Source organism: Ciconia boyciana, chromosome 1, assembly GCF_034638445.1.
Source record: "Ciconia boyciana chromosome 1, ASM3463844v1, whole genome shotgun sequence".
Classification (NCBI taxonomy): Eukaryota; Metazoa; Chordata; class Aves; order Ciconiiformes; family Ciconiidae; genus Ciconia; species Ciconia boyciana.
Window position 1 is genome coordinate 41,307,830 of NC_132934.1, and position 20,739 is coordinate 41,328,568.

General features: G+C 40.3%; 1 protein-coding gene across 4 annotated transcripts in view; it reads right to left on the reverse strand.

Annotated features, from left to right (window-relative positions):
* ZFC3H1 (zinc finger C3H1-type containing) overlaps positions 1 to 6,608 on the reverse strand; it is a 44,821-nt gene extending 38,213 nt beyond the window's left edge. For all 4 annotated transcript variants that reach the window (XR_012042875.1, XM_072863586.1, XM_072863576.1 and 1 more), the window contains exons 1-2: positions 5,903 to 6,608; positions 1,542 to 1,961 (exon numbers count right to left, since the gene is read on the reverse strand). Coding sequence is in view for 3 of the 4 variants with exons in the window: in XM_072863586.1 (XP_072719687.1) it covers positions 1,542 to 1,961; positions 5,903 to 6,500 (1,018 nt within the window). In the remaining variant the exon portion in view is untranslated. The remainder of the gene's footprint in view (positions 1 to 1,541; positions 1,962 to 5,902) is intronic.
* Positions 6,609 to 20,739: the final 14,131 nt, after the last annotated feature.

Here is a 20,739-nt window from a genome sequence, read left to right on the forward strand (position 1 = left end):
CCCAGTACACCATTTAAAAATAAATATAATGGGAAAAACAAATTTTGCTAATTTCCCAATATATGCATAATCAAGTAGTATACATACACATGACAGACATCAATCTGCAATAACTCAAATCAGCTGGGTTTTCCTACTTTGGAAGCCTGTATTGCATTGTCAAACTGTCACTCTCATACATAATCTGTCGGCTTTCAGATCATTCTTATGTCATACCTTTGAATGGTGTGCAAAAATTAAGATGCTCTTAACATGCATACTGTAGCATCTATTTTCACTATCATATGAACTGTATTTTCAACTTCAGTGATTCTAAGTTTTTAAGTTGGATTTTTTTTTTTGGAGACTGTTTTGCTTTCTAAATAGCTTTTTTACTCCTGCCTTGCTATGTTCTCTTCCTGCAGGCTACTAGTTTTTCTTCTATGGTCAAGATCTGTTGTTTTTCCTCATGTCTCCCATTAAAATCTACATTACCTCTTAAAGAATACCAGAACCTTTCTTTTTTTTTTTTTAATGGGAAAGACAAGGGGAAAAAATACCTAGAAGGAGGCAGTTTGACTACTAATTATCAGTTTTCTCTTTCGGTTTCTTTAAAGGCTTTGTCTTCTAAATTCTCATTCTAAAGTTACATATAAATCATTCTGACTTTCAGTGCTCTAGTCCTATCATTCTTCATACTCCTACTAATTGCTCACCTGTATTCTTAACCCATCCATTTACTACTTTGTCTCTTCCCACTCAAATTGATAGTTTACATACATTGACAAATTAGCTAACATAAGATGACAAGTGATATCCACAAGCACACCCTCAAACATAGCAGACACTTATTAGAACTAGATGAAGCCTCAGAATAGGAAGTTTAAGCTAGCTGCCTTATTTTGCTGCAGACTTAAACGTAAGCTCAAGGACTCTTACCAGCTGGACACAATTTCTCACTAACTGTTTCATGCATCTGTGCAATTATGCTCTTTGGCCTGCAGTCCAGAACTACCTGGACAAGGTACTTATTCTACCCTTCAGCTACATTTCTTCTACAAATCCTTTCTACTTCTGGCACATGATTCCCGAATATCAATAATGACCAGAGCAATTCTGGTGTAAATATCTCATAAAGGCTTATTACACTGAAGAAAACATGTAACAAAGATGAAATGCAGAAAAAGATGTCTCAATGTTATCTTTTCAGCTAAAAAAACCCCCACATTTTGCTTCTGCAAAAAAGAACAAGGGAAAAACAAAAGGAAAATTTTCAGTAAAAGCAAGTGATTTCTGCTGTGAACAGCAATTAAAGCCTTCAAGTCTTGTCCTTGTGCTTTCTGCCAAACTATCAGTTAGTCTAAGAAAACACATTCTGAAAAAAACCAAAAACATGCTTCCAAGCATGTTTATGTAATTCAAAGAATTCCCTAAAACAGGAGTATATTAAATCTATAACTTAAACATTTTACTTAAAATTAGTATTTTAAAGTAAAACTTTCCCCAACACCTAATAAAAATGATAGATAATGGCAAGCAAAAAGAACTTTACAAGTATTTACCTTGGCCTGATTCTGTGACTTCAGATTTTTGTGATGACTGTTTCGTTCCTTCTTTGCCTTTTTTCAATCTGCTCCTCTCAGCTGGAGTAGGCAGTTTTTGTCTGAGAGGTTTCAGTTCAAATGCCTGAAAGGCTATAACCGGATTTTTCTCCTCAGGAGATATTTCTTTTATAGCATCCGTTGTAATACTGTCATTTTCTACAGTTATTTGGTCCTCAGTGTCCACTGTTTTATCATCATCTTGTTGTTCATTTTCTTCCCTGTTGCTCAAAGCCAGTCTTTCATCTTTATTAATGTATTCAAGCTCTAATTGTATCTGCTTATACTTCAAGAGCAGATCCTCAAAACTTTCTTCCACAGAGTTTTCATTTTTAGAAGAGTAGTTCTGCTTTCTAGATGGGGACCTTCCAAAAGTTTTGGCTGAATTACTGGTCAAGAAAACTAAGACAAGAACATGTATAAACTTAAAACAGTGGCGATATTACCACTGAAGACTAAATTACAATAAACAGAACTTAAGATCATTCTCATATATTTTAATTTTACCTTAAGGCTAGCTTGAAAAATATCCCTTATAAATATGAGAAGCATGCAAAAGATGTATCCATTAATATATATTGACAGCTTAAATAAACATTTTCTCAAACAATTTAAAATATCCTACTTATGACAAGAATTCCATGAATTGCTGATAAGTCTTGCCTCTTGCTCACACCATCCTCCCAGAAACAACAGATGTAACGCTGAGAAGGTTCCCTATCACAAACAGTAAGTCAAACTTCCAGAGTTCGTAACTCAAGTATTGACTCCCCATGTGACATTCTGAAAACGACAGGTTAAATTCATTCTCACTCATTTTATCCTTTCATAAAATGCTAAGTCTAGCCAAAGCACAATTACACACTGCAGTAACTGCAGATCAACAAATGAGGTAAGGCACAGAATAATCAACAACTGAAGGGAATTTAAAAAAAAGTGGCTAAAGACTTGCAATCAAAACATTCAAAAAACACTAAAAGAGGACTGGGAATTACTAATTACTCAGAAAAGGTTGTCTATGCATGCCCAAGGGACAGATTTTCTTGACAACATGTTGTCCAAGGCAGGCAACGGAAATATTCTTAGGCAACTATATCCAGAATAAAAGTTCTCACTATTAGAGGTTCACTTCCTTGTACCTTAACCTGACACTTGAAAAACTAAACTATCCTGTAAAATAATCATGCTCGAGGGGAAATCTTTTAGGATACCAAATCAGGTTTGACTCATTTGACTTTCAGTATCAACCCTGCTGTGATAACAGCTGACTCACAAACAGTTATGCGAAATGCTTTTTCATCAACGTAATCTCTTAAAACAATAAATGGAGTAAAACTAAAAGCTAAAATAGGTGTCCTCTGAACAGACATACTGAATCCAGAGAAAGATAACTTTGTACTTGTCTTCTGCTCACAACACGTACCAACAACTTGGATGTTTTGCTATGTTAACTTCTAACACCAGTGTGAAGAATCTTGGTATGTATCCTACAAAAACAACCTGTTATATCAGGAAATGTTTTGCTATACAATGCTTTCTTAAGCTTCTGCACAAAAAGCAGAAACTAGTAAAGATAAACTACATAAAAAGGAAGGCAATCAAATAATCTATAAATATGCTGAAAATACTAAGAGCTGCGTGCATTATAACACCAAATTATGTAGTAAGTATATTTGCCAAATTCACTTCCAACACATTTCTACTTCCAAAAAGACAACTACATCAGCGATTTTGTGAGTCACAGGGAAATCTGAAGCCAATTAAGTGATTTAACATCATTTATAAAAATAAGTCTAACTATAATTTGATATTGAAATACTTCAATAGCTTCTGGAGTCATCTAGAGTTGGGTAACAAGACAAAGCTTTGAGATATTTTTTGTGCTCAGGATAATACAATTGCTAGAGCTCCCTCAATGGTATTAATCAGAAATTCTGTGTTTCACACATGTAAACATCTTTTTTATATGTGGTTCTACACACAGAATGCAAGGCTACATGGAGCGCTATGGAAGGCAGACAGGCACATATACATTAAAACAATAGTTATTCTTCAATCAACTCAAGAGAAACTTCATCCTACAACCAAAAAAAAAAAAAAGACCAACTGAAGAAACTGGGGGTTTAGAAGTGAAGAAAAATGTACACTGTGAAGAGTTCAGAATTCAACAGAAAGTCACATTTTGGTCCCATATTTCAGACTCAAAATTCCACAACTCTCTATGCAAGAATTTCTGCAGAATGACTAAGAGCTTCATGTTAAAGTTGCTAGGAATTAAAAGAGAAAAACCTATTAAAAGCTAATACCCAAAGAAAAGTAACAATAATTCTTGAAATGCTCTACCATGTCATTTACTCCATTTATACATGTACTTCTACAAAGCATTGTGCAATGTACTAGTTCCAAGGATAAAGAAAAAAAAGACATCTCTTGCTTAACAGACATTTCACTTTCCTGGGGGAACTCCAAATACCACTCCAGGCCACAAGCCTCCTTGTACCAGTTGATGTGAAGGTCTCTTCTGAAGTCACAGGCCCATGAACTACGCCCCTACTCCATTAATATTAGCAACATGGAGGTACTTTAATATTTAGGAATACTGTAATATTGACTGCTTTAGGTGGCAAGGATATGAAAAATACAGAAAACAACTTACACAAGAGAAAATCATGGACCTTCCTTAACAATATGATCCATAAACCACTGAAATTCACTTATTAAAGAGCAATAGTATTAAAACCTTCTCCATCATGTTTAAACAAAAGAGTGCCTCTTAAGGGGGGGGGAGGGGAACGAGACTGCCTCATTTTCTGCTTTTGGTTTGAAAATGGAATTATCGGTTTCCAAACGTTCTTTTAATTAAAAGGGCGAAGGAGACTCTGTATCAGTATTAACAAGCATTGCAAGGTCTGTTTAGGATGAACAATATGTCTGCCCTGCAAATTACTCATTACACAGAAAGTAACCATTTTCTGGGACTCAGAGCAACACTGCAAATTAAGAGACTCAAAATCTGTTTTCAGCACTAGAACCATCTTACTGTGCATCCTTGCGCAAATCACATCTTCACTCGATGCCTCTCGAGATAAGATCCTTGAATGAACAATTCTTATGAAGACTTCAGTAATGCTGTAACTTTACCAAATGAGACTAAATTAAAGCACCTCTTTATCACTAGTTTACATATTCCATCCACATTAAAAAAAAAAATTAATGATGTGGATAAATAATCTTGTATCTAAAATAACACAAGGATCCAATGAGTACCTGTGCCTTAAGTCCTGGCACAGGTAGGAAAAACTCCTGCTCCTGGGATCAACCAGCACCAACACACATCCTTTGACTACTGGTATAGAGGGCAATAAAACACTCTAAGATTCTGGAGAATAGGTTTTAACCACAAGCTCTCTCGCTCAGTGTTTTTCACATTTATCTACATTTTCAGTGAGGCAACAATGCAGTTACATCAAGTTTCAGGACCAGGCTGCCCCCAGGTTACACTTGGCATCAGTTCTTTATGTTTTTTTCTATAGCAAACCTGGAAAATGAGAGGAGCTTTTTCCATCACTTTCACAGTTCCTACTCCTAAAAGGACGAAATACTAGAACTCTATTAAAAGTCACCTAACCAACTCTAAGACCAATCAGTGGAGAACATCCTACAAGGAATGCTGGGTATGGCTTTATAGAGAAATAGAGCTTTCCTATGTTACCCGAACTCCCGTATAAACCACATTCTGTGCACACAGTCTCAGTTCAACTTAGGTTTAGCTTTAAAGTTCGCTTTAGCTATGTGTAACAGCCTCTGAAGGGCTGGGAGCGAAAATTAAAAAACAGTGTATCCTTCATTGCCCAATAAGGGAAATTAACAAGCTCAGGATTTCAGCTTTACAACCGTGACACTTTAATTATATACATTAAAACTACCGCACCAAAGACTGACCCCGCTTCACAATACTCGCACTTCGGGCTAGAAAAGCAGCCACCTGGGATCCAATCGACTAAGGCTTTGTTTCGGGCTACACGTTTTCTTTTCCCCTACACAGGGCTGATCGGCCAGGTTGCAAGCCAGGTCAGGGCAGTAATCCGGCTTCCCAGCAGCCTCTCCTTGAGAAGCAGGGCCCGCTGCCCCAGCCAGCCCCTGGGCCTGGAAGGGGAGCCTCCCTCTCCGTTACCCCTACGGGAGTCCTAGTGCCAGAGCGGGAGGAGGAAAAAGCGTCCCTTCCCAGGGCTTTCGGCCACGCAACGCGGCACTGACACACCCAGGCCCACCCCAGCAGCACGGCCTCCCCGCCTCCGCTCCCTCTCACGTCTCAAGGATACATTTTCGAGGCGAGAGCTCCCTCCAGCCCTGACTGCTACTGAATCCAGCACCGCCTCCCCCTCCGGGCGGCCTCCCCGGAGGGTTGCCTCCCCGATCGCCGTCGCCTCGGCTCCTACCCCAGCGCCCTCCGCCCCTGTAGGGCCGGCCTCGGAAGCGGAATCGGTCCAGGGCATTGTGGCTGCGCTCCCAGAAGGAGAGCCGGGGGCCCGTCTCGGAGTGCGAGCCCGACGGCATCCGCGGCGCCGGCATGGGCGGCGGATGGGAGCGGAACGAGTCCTTGGGCCGATACCCGCCGTGGCCGTGCAGGTGCCCCATCTCCGGCGGGGGCTGGTGCCGCGAGCGGGGGAAGCGCCGACCGGAGGAGGAGAGGGAGATGCCCCCGCGGAGGTCGGGAGGCGGCCTGCGCCTCGAGTAGGGCCTGCTGCTGACGAGGCCGCCGCCGGGCTCGGAGCCACCGCCGCCGCCACAGGGCCCGAAGCCGTTGTTGTCATCGTCGCTGATTTCGCCGTCTTCCAGCTCCCCTTCTTCCTTCGGAGAGAGCCCGCTAGGATCCAGCGCCGCCTCCGCAGGCGCGGCCGCCGCCTCCGCGGCCGCCATGGGGCCCAGGCCAACGGTCTCGGCGAGGCAGAGCGCCGCCCGCCCCAGCCACACGGGCGGTTTCGCTTCCTGCGCAGGGCGGCCCCGCGCCTCGCCCCCTCCCCGCCGCCCGCCCGGCTCTGCCCCGGCCCGCGCGGACTCTCGCGAGACCGCGCCCCGTTTCCCCCCCCTCCCGGGAGGGAAGGGCGGTGCGTTACGGGGAGGGGGCGAGGGGTACCCTGGGTAATGTAGTTCCCAGCTGGCGGCGAGGGCCTGTAAGGCAGGGGGCGGGGAAAGCCGGTGGCTCAGCCTGTAGCGGGGCGGTGGTGGGGGGCGGGCACCAACGGGGGTCTGACCCGCCATGTTGGTAAAGGAGGGGAGTGGGGAGGCCGCCATCTTCTTGAAGGGAAGCGAGGTGTCTGGAGACGGAGGGGGGGAAGCGATGCCGACCGGCGGCGTGGCGGGCTGCGCTGCTCGCTACCACAAGAGTATCAGTAAGGACAACTTCCCTTAGTACCGTCTGGGATAGCGCCAACCACGGCGCTTCTGGGGCACGGGTCCTCATGGGCGCTCATGCTGCCCCGAGCCGCTGACCCGTTCTCCTTTGGTGGGGCCCGCGCCCTGCCGCCCCCCAAATGGGGGACAGGCTTCTAAAGAAGGAAAAGCAGCAGGTGTCCTGGCAGTGCCCAGCACCCTGGTAGGCATCGTTAACACGCCAGCTCCCAGTAGCTAAACTGCTGTTAAAATTTTGAAGAGGGAGCTTTCTGGGGAGGTCTCCGGACCTGTAATTGGTTTGAAGTTCCAGCTGGCCCTAATGGCTTCTGTGACAGGAGTGAAAAGTGAGCATCGGAGAGGGTAAAGCAATTGCATAAACTCCTTAAATCACTTGTTCTAATTTCACTTCTTTGAGTATTCTGGTCTTACCTCTGTTTTAGGGACTCGGCCTCCTACTAGGGTATTGTCAGGCGAGCAGCGATGGCTTGCTTTGGCAGAAGGAGAAACCTTATTTTAAATAAAGCCTTTCAACCTAAGTCAAATTGATGTCTCTTGGAAAACTCACAAAACTTGACTTTTAAAACTTCTAGCACAGTCCCTGAGAATTTCTTCGCAATTATTGTGCATGCTAAATGTCTTTGCAGACTTACCGTGGTTCTCACACTTGGAGAGAAACTCCAGCCTTTTTGTGCTTTTCCTGAGGGTGAATTATGAAGGGGTTTTTTTCAGTGAATAATGTGCTACGAAAGCACAAGTACCAGAAATAAAAGTCAGTATCATGTTACTATTTATTTTTCTTTTTTGCCTTTTTCTCTAGATTTTCTTTAGATCCAACAAGAATAGGAGAGTGGGTAATGCATGTGCTTTGTAAAGTCCAAAGTGTTGTGCCAAACAAACTTACTTTTCTTTGCTCAAAACACTCTGCATCCTCGTGTTTTGACCTAACAGGACAAACTACGTGACTTAGAATAGATACCATTCCAATGACTTGAATTCATACAAAACTCAGGGTAAAGTAATGGAATATGTACATCATGTCCTAAATTTCTCTAAGTTCTTCTATTTAAAACTGTGGATTCTATTAAGATACTTACAAGGAAGAATGAAGCAAGTTAAAGGTTTGCCTTTTTTTTTTTTTTTTTACAGGTATCCATCATACCACGGTAGTGTGTTATTTGTGTCAGTTCTTCTATTCAAATAGATCTTACCTGTAGAAATCATGCTTTGTTGCTGGCTTATTCTATTTTACATATCCCACAGTACTAAAAACATCCACAGAGGGCCAGCAGATATGACAGAGGACCTACTGAAAACTTTCTGAAGTAGCAGCTGGAGGTCAGGCAGGTTTCTTAAAAAGTGCTAGGTGCCTATGTCCGTGTCTGGAATCTCATCTGCTGTAGTTAAAAAGAAGTTTCAATATTGCTACATCTAAGCTACAGAAATTTCCCTCCCAGCAGACCTTTGCTTACTTGGGCATCCCAGCCCTTTGCATATATCTGGTTCCAGTTTCCTTTGCACAGTTACCTTTATTTCTAAGTGTTTTCACACACCAGTAGAAAATTAATATCAGCATCTTTTAGAGTGGGAAGGAAAATGTTTATGGAACTGTAAGGTATTGGCAAAGAAGCAGCAGCTCTATGGGAAATTAACCTGATGGGGGTATTCCCGCTCTATTGATTGTTACTGTATGTTTGCCTACAGTTCATCCAACAAGTGTGCTGAATTTATTCAACAGTGCTATATCATCTGTATTATAAATGTCTAGCTGAGATACTTAACCAACTGAAAAAGAAGATCCGGAGAATCTTCCAGTTGTTTTGCATATCCTGTGGTATCATATGTCCCTTCTTTTATTTCAGTCATCTGATACTGCCTGCTTTTTTCTCTCATCTAGGGTTATCAGGCAAGTAATTTCATGTCTAAATTTTCAGGAAGAAGCGAGTTCATCAACTGTATTCATCACTGTTAATAAACAGGAAAATTGATAGTGTTAAATTCTCTTCTGTAAAGGGGATAAAATGATGTGTAAAAAGAATGTGTTGATCTGATGGTTTTGGTATCTACGCATTTGAACAAGAGGCCATAAACATTTGAAAATGGTGAGGGACCTGCCATTCAAAGAGAAAACATTAGGAAACTTCCCTGCTTGTGGCATGGGTAACAGATGAATTTTTTGTGAGGTTTCATTGCAATGTGTAAATTTAAGAGAATCAAAAATAAATAAATTTTATCTTAGCTGCATTTCACTTCATGCCCTTGAAAGAGACGATACTGCTGCTGGAGAATAAATTTTTGTGTTAAATACTGAATATGTTTTGGGTAAAGTACAAATGGAATAATTTAAAATATAGGAAAGCATATGTCTTAATACTGGAGCACAGAGTTTGATTTATTCTTTATCACTTTCTCTGACTATTACCTGCACCTCTAGACATGGGCAAAAAAGCACTGGAGAAATAGCACGTTTATGAAGATGTACTTGAATTATTGAAATTTGTGTACATAAGTAGCTAAGACTCAAGGAATTAAAAGATACCTTCAAGATCTCTTCCTGCAACTCAGCTTGTGCAGTTGGTAACAAGTTCTGTATTTAAACATAAATAGCAAAGGTCATGGGATGGTTACACAGCTTTAATGCAACTAAGGCTCATTTGCATATTTTACAAATGTGAACTATGACCATTAGTGCAGCTATCCTAATCCTAGCAGTATTATTTCTGTTAAAGTTTTAAATATCCCTCATATAAAAAATTACCATAGTCTCATTTTCTCATGATATGTGTCTCAAGCTCTTTCTCCAGAGCTGAAAAACAATACTGGAGTTAGTGGTCTCAACAACTTTTTTGCTTCAAGTGACCTCATTTCTGGTCCACAAAACATTAAAAAGATCAAATTTGCAGTTTGAGGCAGAAAATTAGTAACATGTTTACCACATAAATTAAGTTAAATTATTACAAGCCAAGTGGAATCTTGTTTTTCAGAAGCACAATCTGAGCTTTAAGGACTGGTCCACATTTCAGAATATGAAAGACGTTCGGTATCTTTTGGTACTATAAAATTTGGCTGAGGCTAATTATATGGTTATTTTTGTTCTCTCCCTGCTTTGTAAGTGTCAATTACAATTGTCTGATACCAACACAAGACTTAGTCTAGCCAAGTTTAAGCTTAATTCACTTTACATTCAATTGAAACTTGTATTGGTGTATTTGGTCTGGCTGGGATGGAGTTTCTTCGTCACAGCCTGTATGGTGCGGTGTTTCAGGTTTGTGGCTAAAACAGTGTCAGTAACACGCCAGTGTTTTGCCTGTTGCCGAATCCTGCCTGCACAGCCTCAAGGCTCGCTCTGTTTTCCACTTTGCCTGTGTCCCCATGAGTAGGCTGGGGGTGGGCAGGAGATGAGGAGGGCAACAGCCAGGGCAGCTGACCCAAACCAGCCAAAGGGATATTCCACACCATGTAACCTCGTGCTTAGCAATAAAAACCAGTAAAGGAAGAAGGAGGATGATGGGGGAGTCATCTTCCAGGCTGACCATTGCTCAAAGACTGGCTGGGCATCAGTCTGCTTGTGGGAGGTGGCAAGTGATTCCCTTTGCAATGCTTGTTTTTTTATTCTTTACCTTAACTATTAACCTGTTTTTTACCTCAATCCGTGAGTTTTCTCACTTTTATTCTTCCTATTAACCCCCCTGTCCCACTGGTGGGGGGAAGTGAGTGGGCGAGCAGCTGTGTGCGTGCTTACCTGCCAGCAAGGGTCAACCCAGTGCAGCTGGATACATAACCTATATGCACAGTTGTCCTGGTTTTGGCTGGGATAGAGTTAATTTTCTTCCTAGTAGCTGGTATAGTGCTGTGTTTTGCATTTAGTATGAGAATAATGGTGATAACACGCTGATGTTTTGGCTGTTGCTAAGTAATGTTTACACTAAGTCAAGGCCTTTTCAGCTTCTCATGCTCTGCCAGGTGCACAAGAAGCTGGGAGGAGGCACAGCCAAGATAATTGATCCAAACTGGCCAAAGGGCTATTCCATACCATATGAGGTCATGCTCAGTATATAAAATGGGGGAAGTTGGCCAGAGGAGCAGTGATCACTGCTCGGGGACTGGCTGGGCATGGGTTGGCAGGTGGTGAGTGGTTGCATTACTTGCTTGGGTTTTTTTGCCCTGGGTTTTGTTCCTTTCTCTCTCTCCCTCTCTTGTTATTTTCCTTTTCATTACAATTTATTATTATTTTTTTAATTATTATTTTATTTCAATCATTAAACTGTTTTTATCTCAGACCATTAGTTTTCTTACTTGTGCTCTTCAGATTCTCTCCCCCATCCCACTGGCGGGGTAGAGGGTGACCGAGCGGCTGTGGGGGGCTTGGTTGCTGACTGGGGCTAAACCACGACAGCAATGTATACATGTGCTACTAGTCAGTGCTTATTCACACTCACTGTTTTTTCCCTCCAGAACTTCTGACACGTTGAACTGTAATAACTTTTATATGATTCTACAATAAACCCTTCTGGAACTAAGAGACTTAAATGCCTTTTGTTTGATTGATTGTTTGTTTGTTTTCTTCTTGGTATTCAAACAATTATAATTTTAAATACAATGGACTTTAAATAATGTGGATTTTTTTTTCCCTAATCAAGAAAACATGAAGTGGTTAATTGAATTTGGTTAAAAATTGAATTTGGGGACGTGGTGAGGGTAAAGTATGTAACTGTGAAATACTACTTCCTAGGTTCTGGGGGGGGGTCAAATGTTATAATGAAGGCATTCTACAGAAATAGTTGAACACTATAGATTGTGTTTGAATTTCTGACAACTATGTTCAGTTAATCCGTAATTTGACACTATTCAAGTTACACAATTTCACATCACTTTTTCTGTTTCCTAACTCATTTCTTCTGGGTTTTTTGGTCTTTTTTTTTTTTTTAAGCAGAAACCTGTGTGAAGTCTTCTTAAGAAGAAAGAGGTTTATATCCAAGAAGGAACATCCAACTTCAAAATAAACATTAAGTGTAAACAAGTTCTTACTGAACACAGTTAATTCCTTCAAAAGACATGTGAAAGTAAAAAGTAAAATTTAGAGGAAACAGTAAAATTGAGAAAAAGAATGAAGAATCACATTCAAACAGAAGGCAGAGCTGCACAATGACAGATCAAAATACTTGCCTCATCAGAAGCTTAAAATCAAATAATATTTCACCAAGAGATATATCTAAGCAAATTATATTAAATGCCTTAAGGAATCTTCCCTTGGATGAGTTAAAAATACAAGATAAAAATATGAGATATTTATATGAGATTAAAATGAGGTATTTTGCAGAAGACAATTTAGAAAAGCTTTTCAAGTCAAAAAGTATCTGTAATCTTTACTTTGGTATTTATGCTGTGTTAATGCTAAAATACGAATCAGTCACATTGATATACCCTCAGGCATTCACTCAGTGATGAGAAAAATCTCCTTTTTATGACTGTTTATCTATTCAATACCTATCAGTTACTACTGAAGACTTCTTTAAAATCCGGAAGATGTTGAAGTGTGATTTTAGGTTTTCACCTCAGGTAATAATAGTGTCTGATGGAAGACCTGGTTCTGTGAGTTCAGTCTTTTCCAAAGTGCATACAAGAAGCTTTTTTCTTTTGGTAGAGGCTTTATTTTTAGGAACGTAAAATAATTGCTGCAGGTAACTTTGGATGGAACACACTCAAGTAGCAGTTAACTTCCTCCTGTTAGATGTTGCTAAAAAGAATGGCAGTTTTCTCTAGGGAACCTCAGTGCCCTTTCCTTTATCTCCTGAGATTTACAACCGAGGATCCTGTGTCGGTACCTGAGACTACACAAGCCTCTCTATAAGGACTCATAGAAATGAATGGCATGTTGAGGAGAAGTAAGCAAGCAAGGGCAGAAACTGAACCATAGAACTCGTGCCCTCTTTAAGGCAAGGAAGACTGTAGGCTTTTTCTGTTAAGTTTGTATTGTACTTGAAGTTTGTACTTGTATTGTACTTGTACATCTAGCCCGAGGCTAACCCCAAAGACTGTGGTGAGTGTGTAATGCTTTTTTTGCCCTTTAATGGGATGACTGGGGTTCCTTAATTCTTCAAATTGTGCACATGGTTGATCAAAATAAAGAACTAGAAAGATCTTGTAGTGTTTTCCTTTCACTTCCCATTCTACCATATGCATGTATTTTTACTAATCAAAAATATCTTGGAGTTTAATTCCTCTTCAGGTAAAAGATTAAGAGAAGAGTTATTTATAGTATGTGGATGCTACAGCCAATTTCATGTTAGAGACATTTAACAGATCAAATGTCTGTGGTCATTTTTTACCCTTTAACAGGTATGCAAGTACATATGTAGATAATTAAGTGCAACGATTTCCATTATTTGGGTATTTTCATGTTTTTCCTATTTTGGTGTTTTCATGTTTTTCCTAAATGCTTTTTAAATACTTCAAATATTCCTTAAAACAGAAAATCTGAAACTAAGGGCTCAAATTAGCATGATTTAAAATAATACAAGCCATTGTACCTTTTCTGTTTGACAGGTAAATACTGCCATAGGTAGGGTTGCACACAGAATGTTGGAAGGAGAAAGAAGTGAAAAAAAATAAACCTCACATTAACTTCACATGAGACTTTTTTTTTTTTCTGATGAGGTGGGTGAAACTGTACTATAGCATTTTCATCTATATCAAGGTACAATATCTTTCTTTTTGTTAAAAGCACTTTAGAAACATATAGAAGCAATACCCTATTATGTCCTGCAGTTTTTGTCAGTTCTTAAAATTCCTCAATATAAACATTTTTAAAGTAGTATTTCCTACAGCATATACTCAGAGCAAAGGATAATGAAATTGGTCTTGGACACAATCACAAGTTAGTTGTTGCAACAATAGAAAGAGCCTTTATTAAACATCTTGGATGGAGGAAATGAAGGGTTACAAGAGGGTGCTGTTTATTTGTATTGGTCACAAGTGAAGATTTGAGCTGTTGGAGACACAGGGCATAAGAGTAATAACTCCTCTCTGACCGGGAAAGAAAGTGTTCTTCATCTTAATCTGCCCTTCAGAACTGTGAATATTTCTGGATGTCTGAAACTGCATTTTGTTAGCTAGGAAATAAATGACTTGTCATTTCACTTTATATGAATTCTACATATTACTGAAATAGTAATTTCTCAAGTACAAATACTGCAGAATGTGGACCCACTTCTTGTGTATTTTGACAAAATGCTTTTCAAGTAAATCAGTTTCACTGCTGTTGAATTTTATTGGGTTACGCAGCAAGGTTTTAGTAGAGGGGCGACTGCAGCGGTGGCCTCTGTGAGAAGATACCAGAAGCTGTCCCCATGTCAGACAGAGCCAGTTCCAGCCGGCTCCAAGACGGACCCGCCACTGGCCAAACCTGAGCGATGTTAGTAGCACCTCTGTGATAATGTATTTAAGAAAAGGTTCCAGTTATTGGGTTGTTTTGCTTTGTCTGTGTCTTTTTTAATGTGTTCACTCAAATCACGAATGGTTTCAGAATTGTCTAGCATAGAGATAAAACATTATTTTCCAATTAAGGTGGATATTTTACCTTTATGAGCCAGCATAAAGTCAAGTGTTAACCTGTTTTGAAGGGGGACTGTACAGATAGTGGTCACTTCAGTAGTTATTGGGTAAGAAGAATCTGGAGTGTTATTACCAATTTGCTTTAAATAATAGCTAATAAACAATTTTTAATGGTTCTTGCCACCTCATACATGGGAAGCATAATAGTCCCAAATTTTTCAAGCTTTGAGATGGCTTGCCTTTTCTGACAATATTCAGAGAGGAGAGACAACAAATGTTGAACAGCTGGGGTTATATACCTGATATAACATGATCCAAACCAGTCCTGTGGGAGCCACAGGTATGCTAATATAGCATGAATGAAATAGGCTCCCAAGATGTATAGAAGATGATGTCAGCTCACAGTTTTGTGAGTTATCAAATAAACATCTAGTATAATTCTGACAATTAATAGTTTTGGTACAATTACTCTGTCCCACATAGCATGTCGCATTTGCTTTCAAGTAACAAGTGTTCCTGGGGCAACTAATCCCAGGTGGTGGGTAGGAGTTGGAGCTTCGTGCACACCTGTATTGGATCAACTTGGATCAGTTCCCATTTATTGTCAGTGGGGATGATCTTGGGCAAGGAATTTCTTCCCTCTGGGGGTTCCAGACTGGTCTTTTTACTGACAAATTACATGCTATAGGAAGTATGGTGACACCTTCATTAGAGTGATGAAGGATAGGGGAATACACCCAACATTTTGAAGCATGTAAGTCTTTAGCATGATCGTAGGCCAACTGAAGAAAAGTATTTTAATAGTTTATGTGATGATATAAAGACTTTCAACTCTTGGAGGACAGGGCATCTTTATGGGTTCCATTCTGTTGGTCTTGAGCTGTCTGTGTGTCACCTCAGTGTAGACCCAAGTCTCCAGGTTCCCAAGAGTGGCACGTTCAGAGGCAGGTTCTGGAAGGGCTTCTTTTACCTGTGAGTGAATAGTCCTCACACGTTTCATTAGAGCCTTGCAATAATTCAACATATCATCAGTCATCTGTAGTATGGATCGATGCGGTGGCGTACGTGGAGTATGCAGTAACCTTATGTGTTTACCCATTAAAATTTCATACAGGGATAGTGCATAGTTTTTATTCACAGTGCTCTCGATGCGTATTAGGGCCAATGGTAAAGTGTTTGACCATTTAAGGCCAGTTTCCTCACACATTTTCGCCAGGCTGGTTTTAAAACAGAATTCTTTCTTTCAACAGCTCCACAGTGTAAATGCTGTTGCATTCCTAGGGCTTTACCGACCACCTGGACAACTTGTCCTGTGAAATGGGTCCCCTGGTCGCTGTGTAGTACAAGGGATATTCCAAAACAAGGCATTCTCTGAAGAGTTTCTTGGTAACAGTAGTAGCGTCTGCATGTCTACATGGGTAGACCTCTAGCCATCCTGAGAACATGATTATGATTACAAGAATGTATTTGTAGTTACAGCATTTGGGCATCTGTATAAAATACATTTGTAAATATACAAAGGAACCCCATGGTTTTGGGTGTGCTGCAACATTGGTTTTGACCCTTCATCTTATGTTATGGACCAAACAGGACAAGTGCTGCAGTATTGTTGTGCTCTTACAGAGAAATTTGGAGCAAACCAATCTTCTTGTACTGCTGCAATCACCTGCCATTTGCCAGTGCAAGCCACCAGGTGGGTCACACCAGCAAGGTAAGGGAGAAGAACCTGAGGTGCAACAAGGTGGCCATCCGGGGAGTGCCACAAGGAATCGAGGTGTAACTGGCAGCCCTGGTGCAGCCAGACAGCGTTTTCATCTCCCGGGGCTGGGTCCTGTAAAATACACAGTTCTGAAAGAGAAGTAGGCGGTGACTGCTCTGTGGAAAGGCTGATGAGAGCATGTTCAGGAGCGTGCTGGACAGAAAGGCCCCCGTCCTTGCTGATGGATCAGTTAAGGCATTTTCTTGTGTGATATCATCATAAGGACAAACATGGGTTTAGCATTTTGCTTTTGCTAAAAGAGAGGGTAATAGTAATGCTAGCAGAAGAGCTTCAACTTAGCAGCCATTTCAAAGAGTGCCAGATGATGTTAAGAAGCTGAGTTGTGTTTCAAGTTGCCCACCATTGTGCACAACCCCAAAGGCATGTGGGGAATTAGTATAAACAGTGGCTGATTACCCTTGTGCAAGTACAGAGGCATGAGTCAGGACAAGTAGTTCTGCAATTTGTGCTGAAGAGATGGTTGGCAATGAATAAGCTTCTTGACCATCGGTGGAAGTACAGACAGCACACCCTGCAGCTGGATGCCCTGTGGAGCCATGGGGACAGGACCCATCTCCAAAAAGGATTATGTCTGGCTTCTGTAGGGGAACATCTCTGAGGTCGTGGAGGGGTGCCAGGGGTTGTTCTGTGACAGAAGGATGGTCGTGGCAGTCTCCATCAGCAGGGGCAGGACGTAACGCTGCAGGGTTAAAGACAGAACAGCAAGAGAAATGTTGGCTGCTGACAGGAGTTGGTTTTGTTGGAAAACATGTTTGTGCAAGTTGGAAATAGGCTGGGTTTTCCCTTTTAAAGGAGGGCTGCAACAGAGTGGGGAACAGCAACAGTTAGGGGATGACCCAGGACCGGAGAATCGATGGGTTTTTTCAATCAAAAAACCAGCAGCAGTGGCTTTCTGTGATTTCTTTTGTTTGGGATTTGTTTTGTTTTTTCCATTGGATGTCTTTTCATACCAGCTGAAAAAGACATCCCATTAGACCTGGGCCACCAGGTTGCCTGAGTATTTATACTATTAAACATATCAACAAGGGAGCCAGACTTTCAAAAATGAATGCCTTATAAAAGTTATATTAAAAAAAGGAGTACACATGTTACTTCTCAGCTGGTAGCTGTGAAAAGTGTTGGGATTGCAGTCCTGGAGAATTAAACCAATATATAAGAAGGTGTGACATGACCCTCAGTGCCAGGACAATTTTTTTAGCTTTTCTTGCAGCACTTTACTGTTATTCTTCAGCCTAATCTGAACTATGAATATGTAGGAAAATTAAAGAATTTGAAGTGTTTTGTCCAGCTCCAAACATCTTTTCTTTACACTATCTTCAGGAAAGCTCAGGAACCTTAACTCGGCAAGAGAACAGAAGTGGAAGGGGATGATATTCACAAAGGCCCCAGCTTAAAGCACAGAAGGCTAATATTTGACTTTGTCTATGCTATTAAATAAGTGGGCTTGGGTCCAGTCCCTGGCCTCAAGGCCAACCGGTGCTTAAGACTAGCCCGCTCTCTAGGGACCTCCTGGAAACAGCTAGTTGGAGCAGTCCAAATACAGCTGGAGAGTAAGTTCACAATTAAGCAGTGTCAGTTATGGGGAGGTCAGTGCTTGAGCTGCACCCAGGTCCTATTTATTTATTTAGCAGTATAAATTTATTGCCAAGGTCTTCTCTTAATTAATGGAGAAAGAAAAATTTCTCTACTGGTTGTTTCAGTTCACCTAATGCCAACTGACTTCAGAGGGGGACACATAGCAGAAATCTTGTGTTAATTAATAGGAGGAGAGTGGCTTTTATAGGCTGAACTTAACTTTTATATATACAACACAAGTGTCCTAAGACAATGAATCTTTGAATATCATACCCTTAACCATCTCTGCAAAAGTGTTAGTACCGTAAGTCAGCCAGCAGCTACCAGTGGCCTGATTGTTCTATAGAGAACTTTTCACTACTAGTTATCTTTTGGATCTGAGCATTTTCTAGTGAAACCATAAGATCAGTTTTCAGGAAGAAAAAAATTCAGAAGCTCTTCTGCGTGGCAGTACTGACTCTGGAAGAGTTCTCAAGTTCCCCGTTTGCAAGAGAGAAATCTAAAGCCTTTGACAAAAGTTTGAATTTTTAGGCAAAAAAAGGGGGGTTTTATGCAAGTACTTTGCTCACAAAGACTGGAACAGCTCCAGCTTGCCTAAGGCTTACAGCTAAATCAGTGGCTGATGTAAGAGAAATTAATCATATAAGATGAATACCAGATAGCTGAACAGACTTACAAGTGGGAGGCTCAAATAATTAACATAAAAGCAGGCTGGGTAAAGTCTCCAGACAGAAGAATGCAAAATATATTAAAAAATCATGATCCATTCTACTAAAATAATCATGGATGTTAAAAATACTCACTTTTTATTTATGTCTTCAGATTTCTCCTGAGAAGATTTTGTTTGAATCCAAGTCATTCTCCTTTCTGCATTCATATTACCCGATGTCTATGTCACCAAGAAAAAATATCAAATGTAGCAAGACTTGGAAGCCATGAGATAACCTCCTGTTGTTTCGGTGATGTCCTAGACTTCCCAAAACTGAAGTATCTCAGATTTATGTGGAAAAGCAGAGCACCAAGTTTTGTTTATTTTTGTTACGACCATGCTAGGGAATAAATACAGACTCCTTTCACAGATTAAGAACGTATCTTTTTTTTTTTTTTCACAGCTAGTCAAAAATACAATCTTTTCTGAGAATAAAACAGTGGTACCTTACAGTGTTGTGTACAATGATAGGGCGCTCCGCAACTTCAATACCAATTTATGACACTGGGTGGATCTCTGAAGTCAGGAGAACAAGACAAGAAATCTTTAATTCACACTGCCTTGGCATGAAAAGAGTGGATTGGGCTCCACCCTGTTCGTTAGCGTCTTGGTTTCTCCATTTTTCATCTGCTTCCTGATGGGATGATTTGCTGTGGCATCACTGTACTGTTTGTGACTGAAAGAATGGGAATAAATTACCATGGCAAAGGCAGTTATATATTCCTTCCGATGAGAAACTTCAGTTGCTGAAAACGTTGGGAATCTGCAATTCTTAATCATAGGACTTAAATTCATCTTGCTTTTGAAATACTTTTTCTGCGCCAGTTCTACTGAATCTGGACTGAACAGAAGTCTTGAAAGGTAAGGGATATTTCTGCTTAACTTTTGAGCGCACATTGTTACAGCCACCTCTTTTAGGTAAAACTTTCCTTCCTTACTCTGTAGTTTTAGGTTTCCAGGATGTCTTCACATTTCTTACATAATTATCCAGTTTCTAAAGTGGAAAGAGTCTTCAGCTCCTTACCAGTGTTTGAAGTTAGATGTGCAGGCATTTTTCCTGGGTGAATCAGGGCTAAAATTCCATATTAGCAAAATCAAAAGTATTGTATTTGCATGAGTAAAGTATTTAATGATATAAAAATTGTTCTTTATTAAAAAGCAAATCTCCTGAAATCCAGTTTGTTGGCCACAGAGAACTTTCTGCTTTCGTCTATCTGCAAAATGTAGCTAAATCCGTAGTGCACTTAACAAGCGTGTTGTCCTCTACATATATCTCTCCAAGGAAATAATATTTATCTGGTTTAACAGAAAACTGAACATCTGTTCAGGTACTACACAACATATAATTTTTCAGATACAACCTTACAAGTACATATTTATAATCTACTGTAAATCGAAGAATTATGGGTTTTAATTTATCTTATAGACTTTATATTTTTATAATAATGCTGCAGCGTAGGTAAGAAAAATAACCCTCTTTAAAAACACATCAGACACCATTGCTGTCTGCAGTAGTTTTTAATAGGCTACTACTAATGCGTAGGGTCTTCTGTGTCCTGAGACCAAATCAATACAAGGCTTCTACAACGTATGAAATGTGTGGAAGGCCCCGTAGTGCTGTAGATTTGAATCCGGGTACACCCCTCAGCTGGATAATTCCTGCATGAACTTTTCTTATGGTTTCTTTGGTAGTTATTGAGGTAAGCGTGGAAGGATGATTTTATAATTTATTTTATTACAGGATCCAGAGACTCTGCTTAGGGCTTACAGCATATTTTACAAATGTTTAATAAAATGTTTAATATAACATTTCATTGTGTATGAAAGAACTGGCAGATCATCTGGTTTTATGTTGGTCTTGATTAAGTTTCCCATATAGTCTGGAACAAGACGTTTACCAATATTATTTCCCTCCCTTAAACTGTGCCAAAATGTAATGTTTGTGAAGTTTTTTAACCTCTTGTGATTGAATGGCTATAGAAATACAAAGTATGTGTTACTAATTCAGAGAGACAGAATACCCTCAGTACTTGAGCTGTGTCTTCATAATTGATGCTCCTGCCTCTCAGATGCACATAACATCCAGCCATAACGTTAAACTAATAGTGCCTTCATACCATAATTCATTCAGTTTAAAATTCAGATTGCTT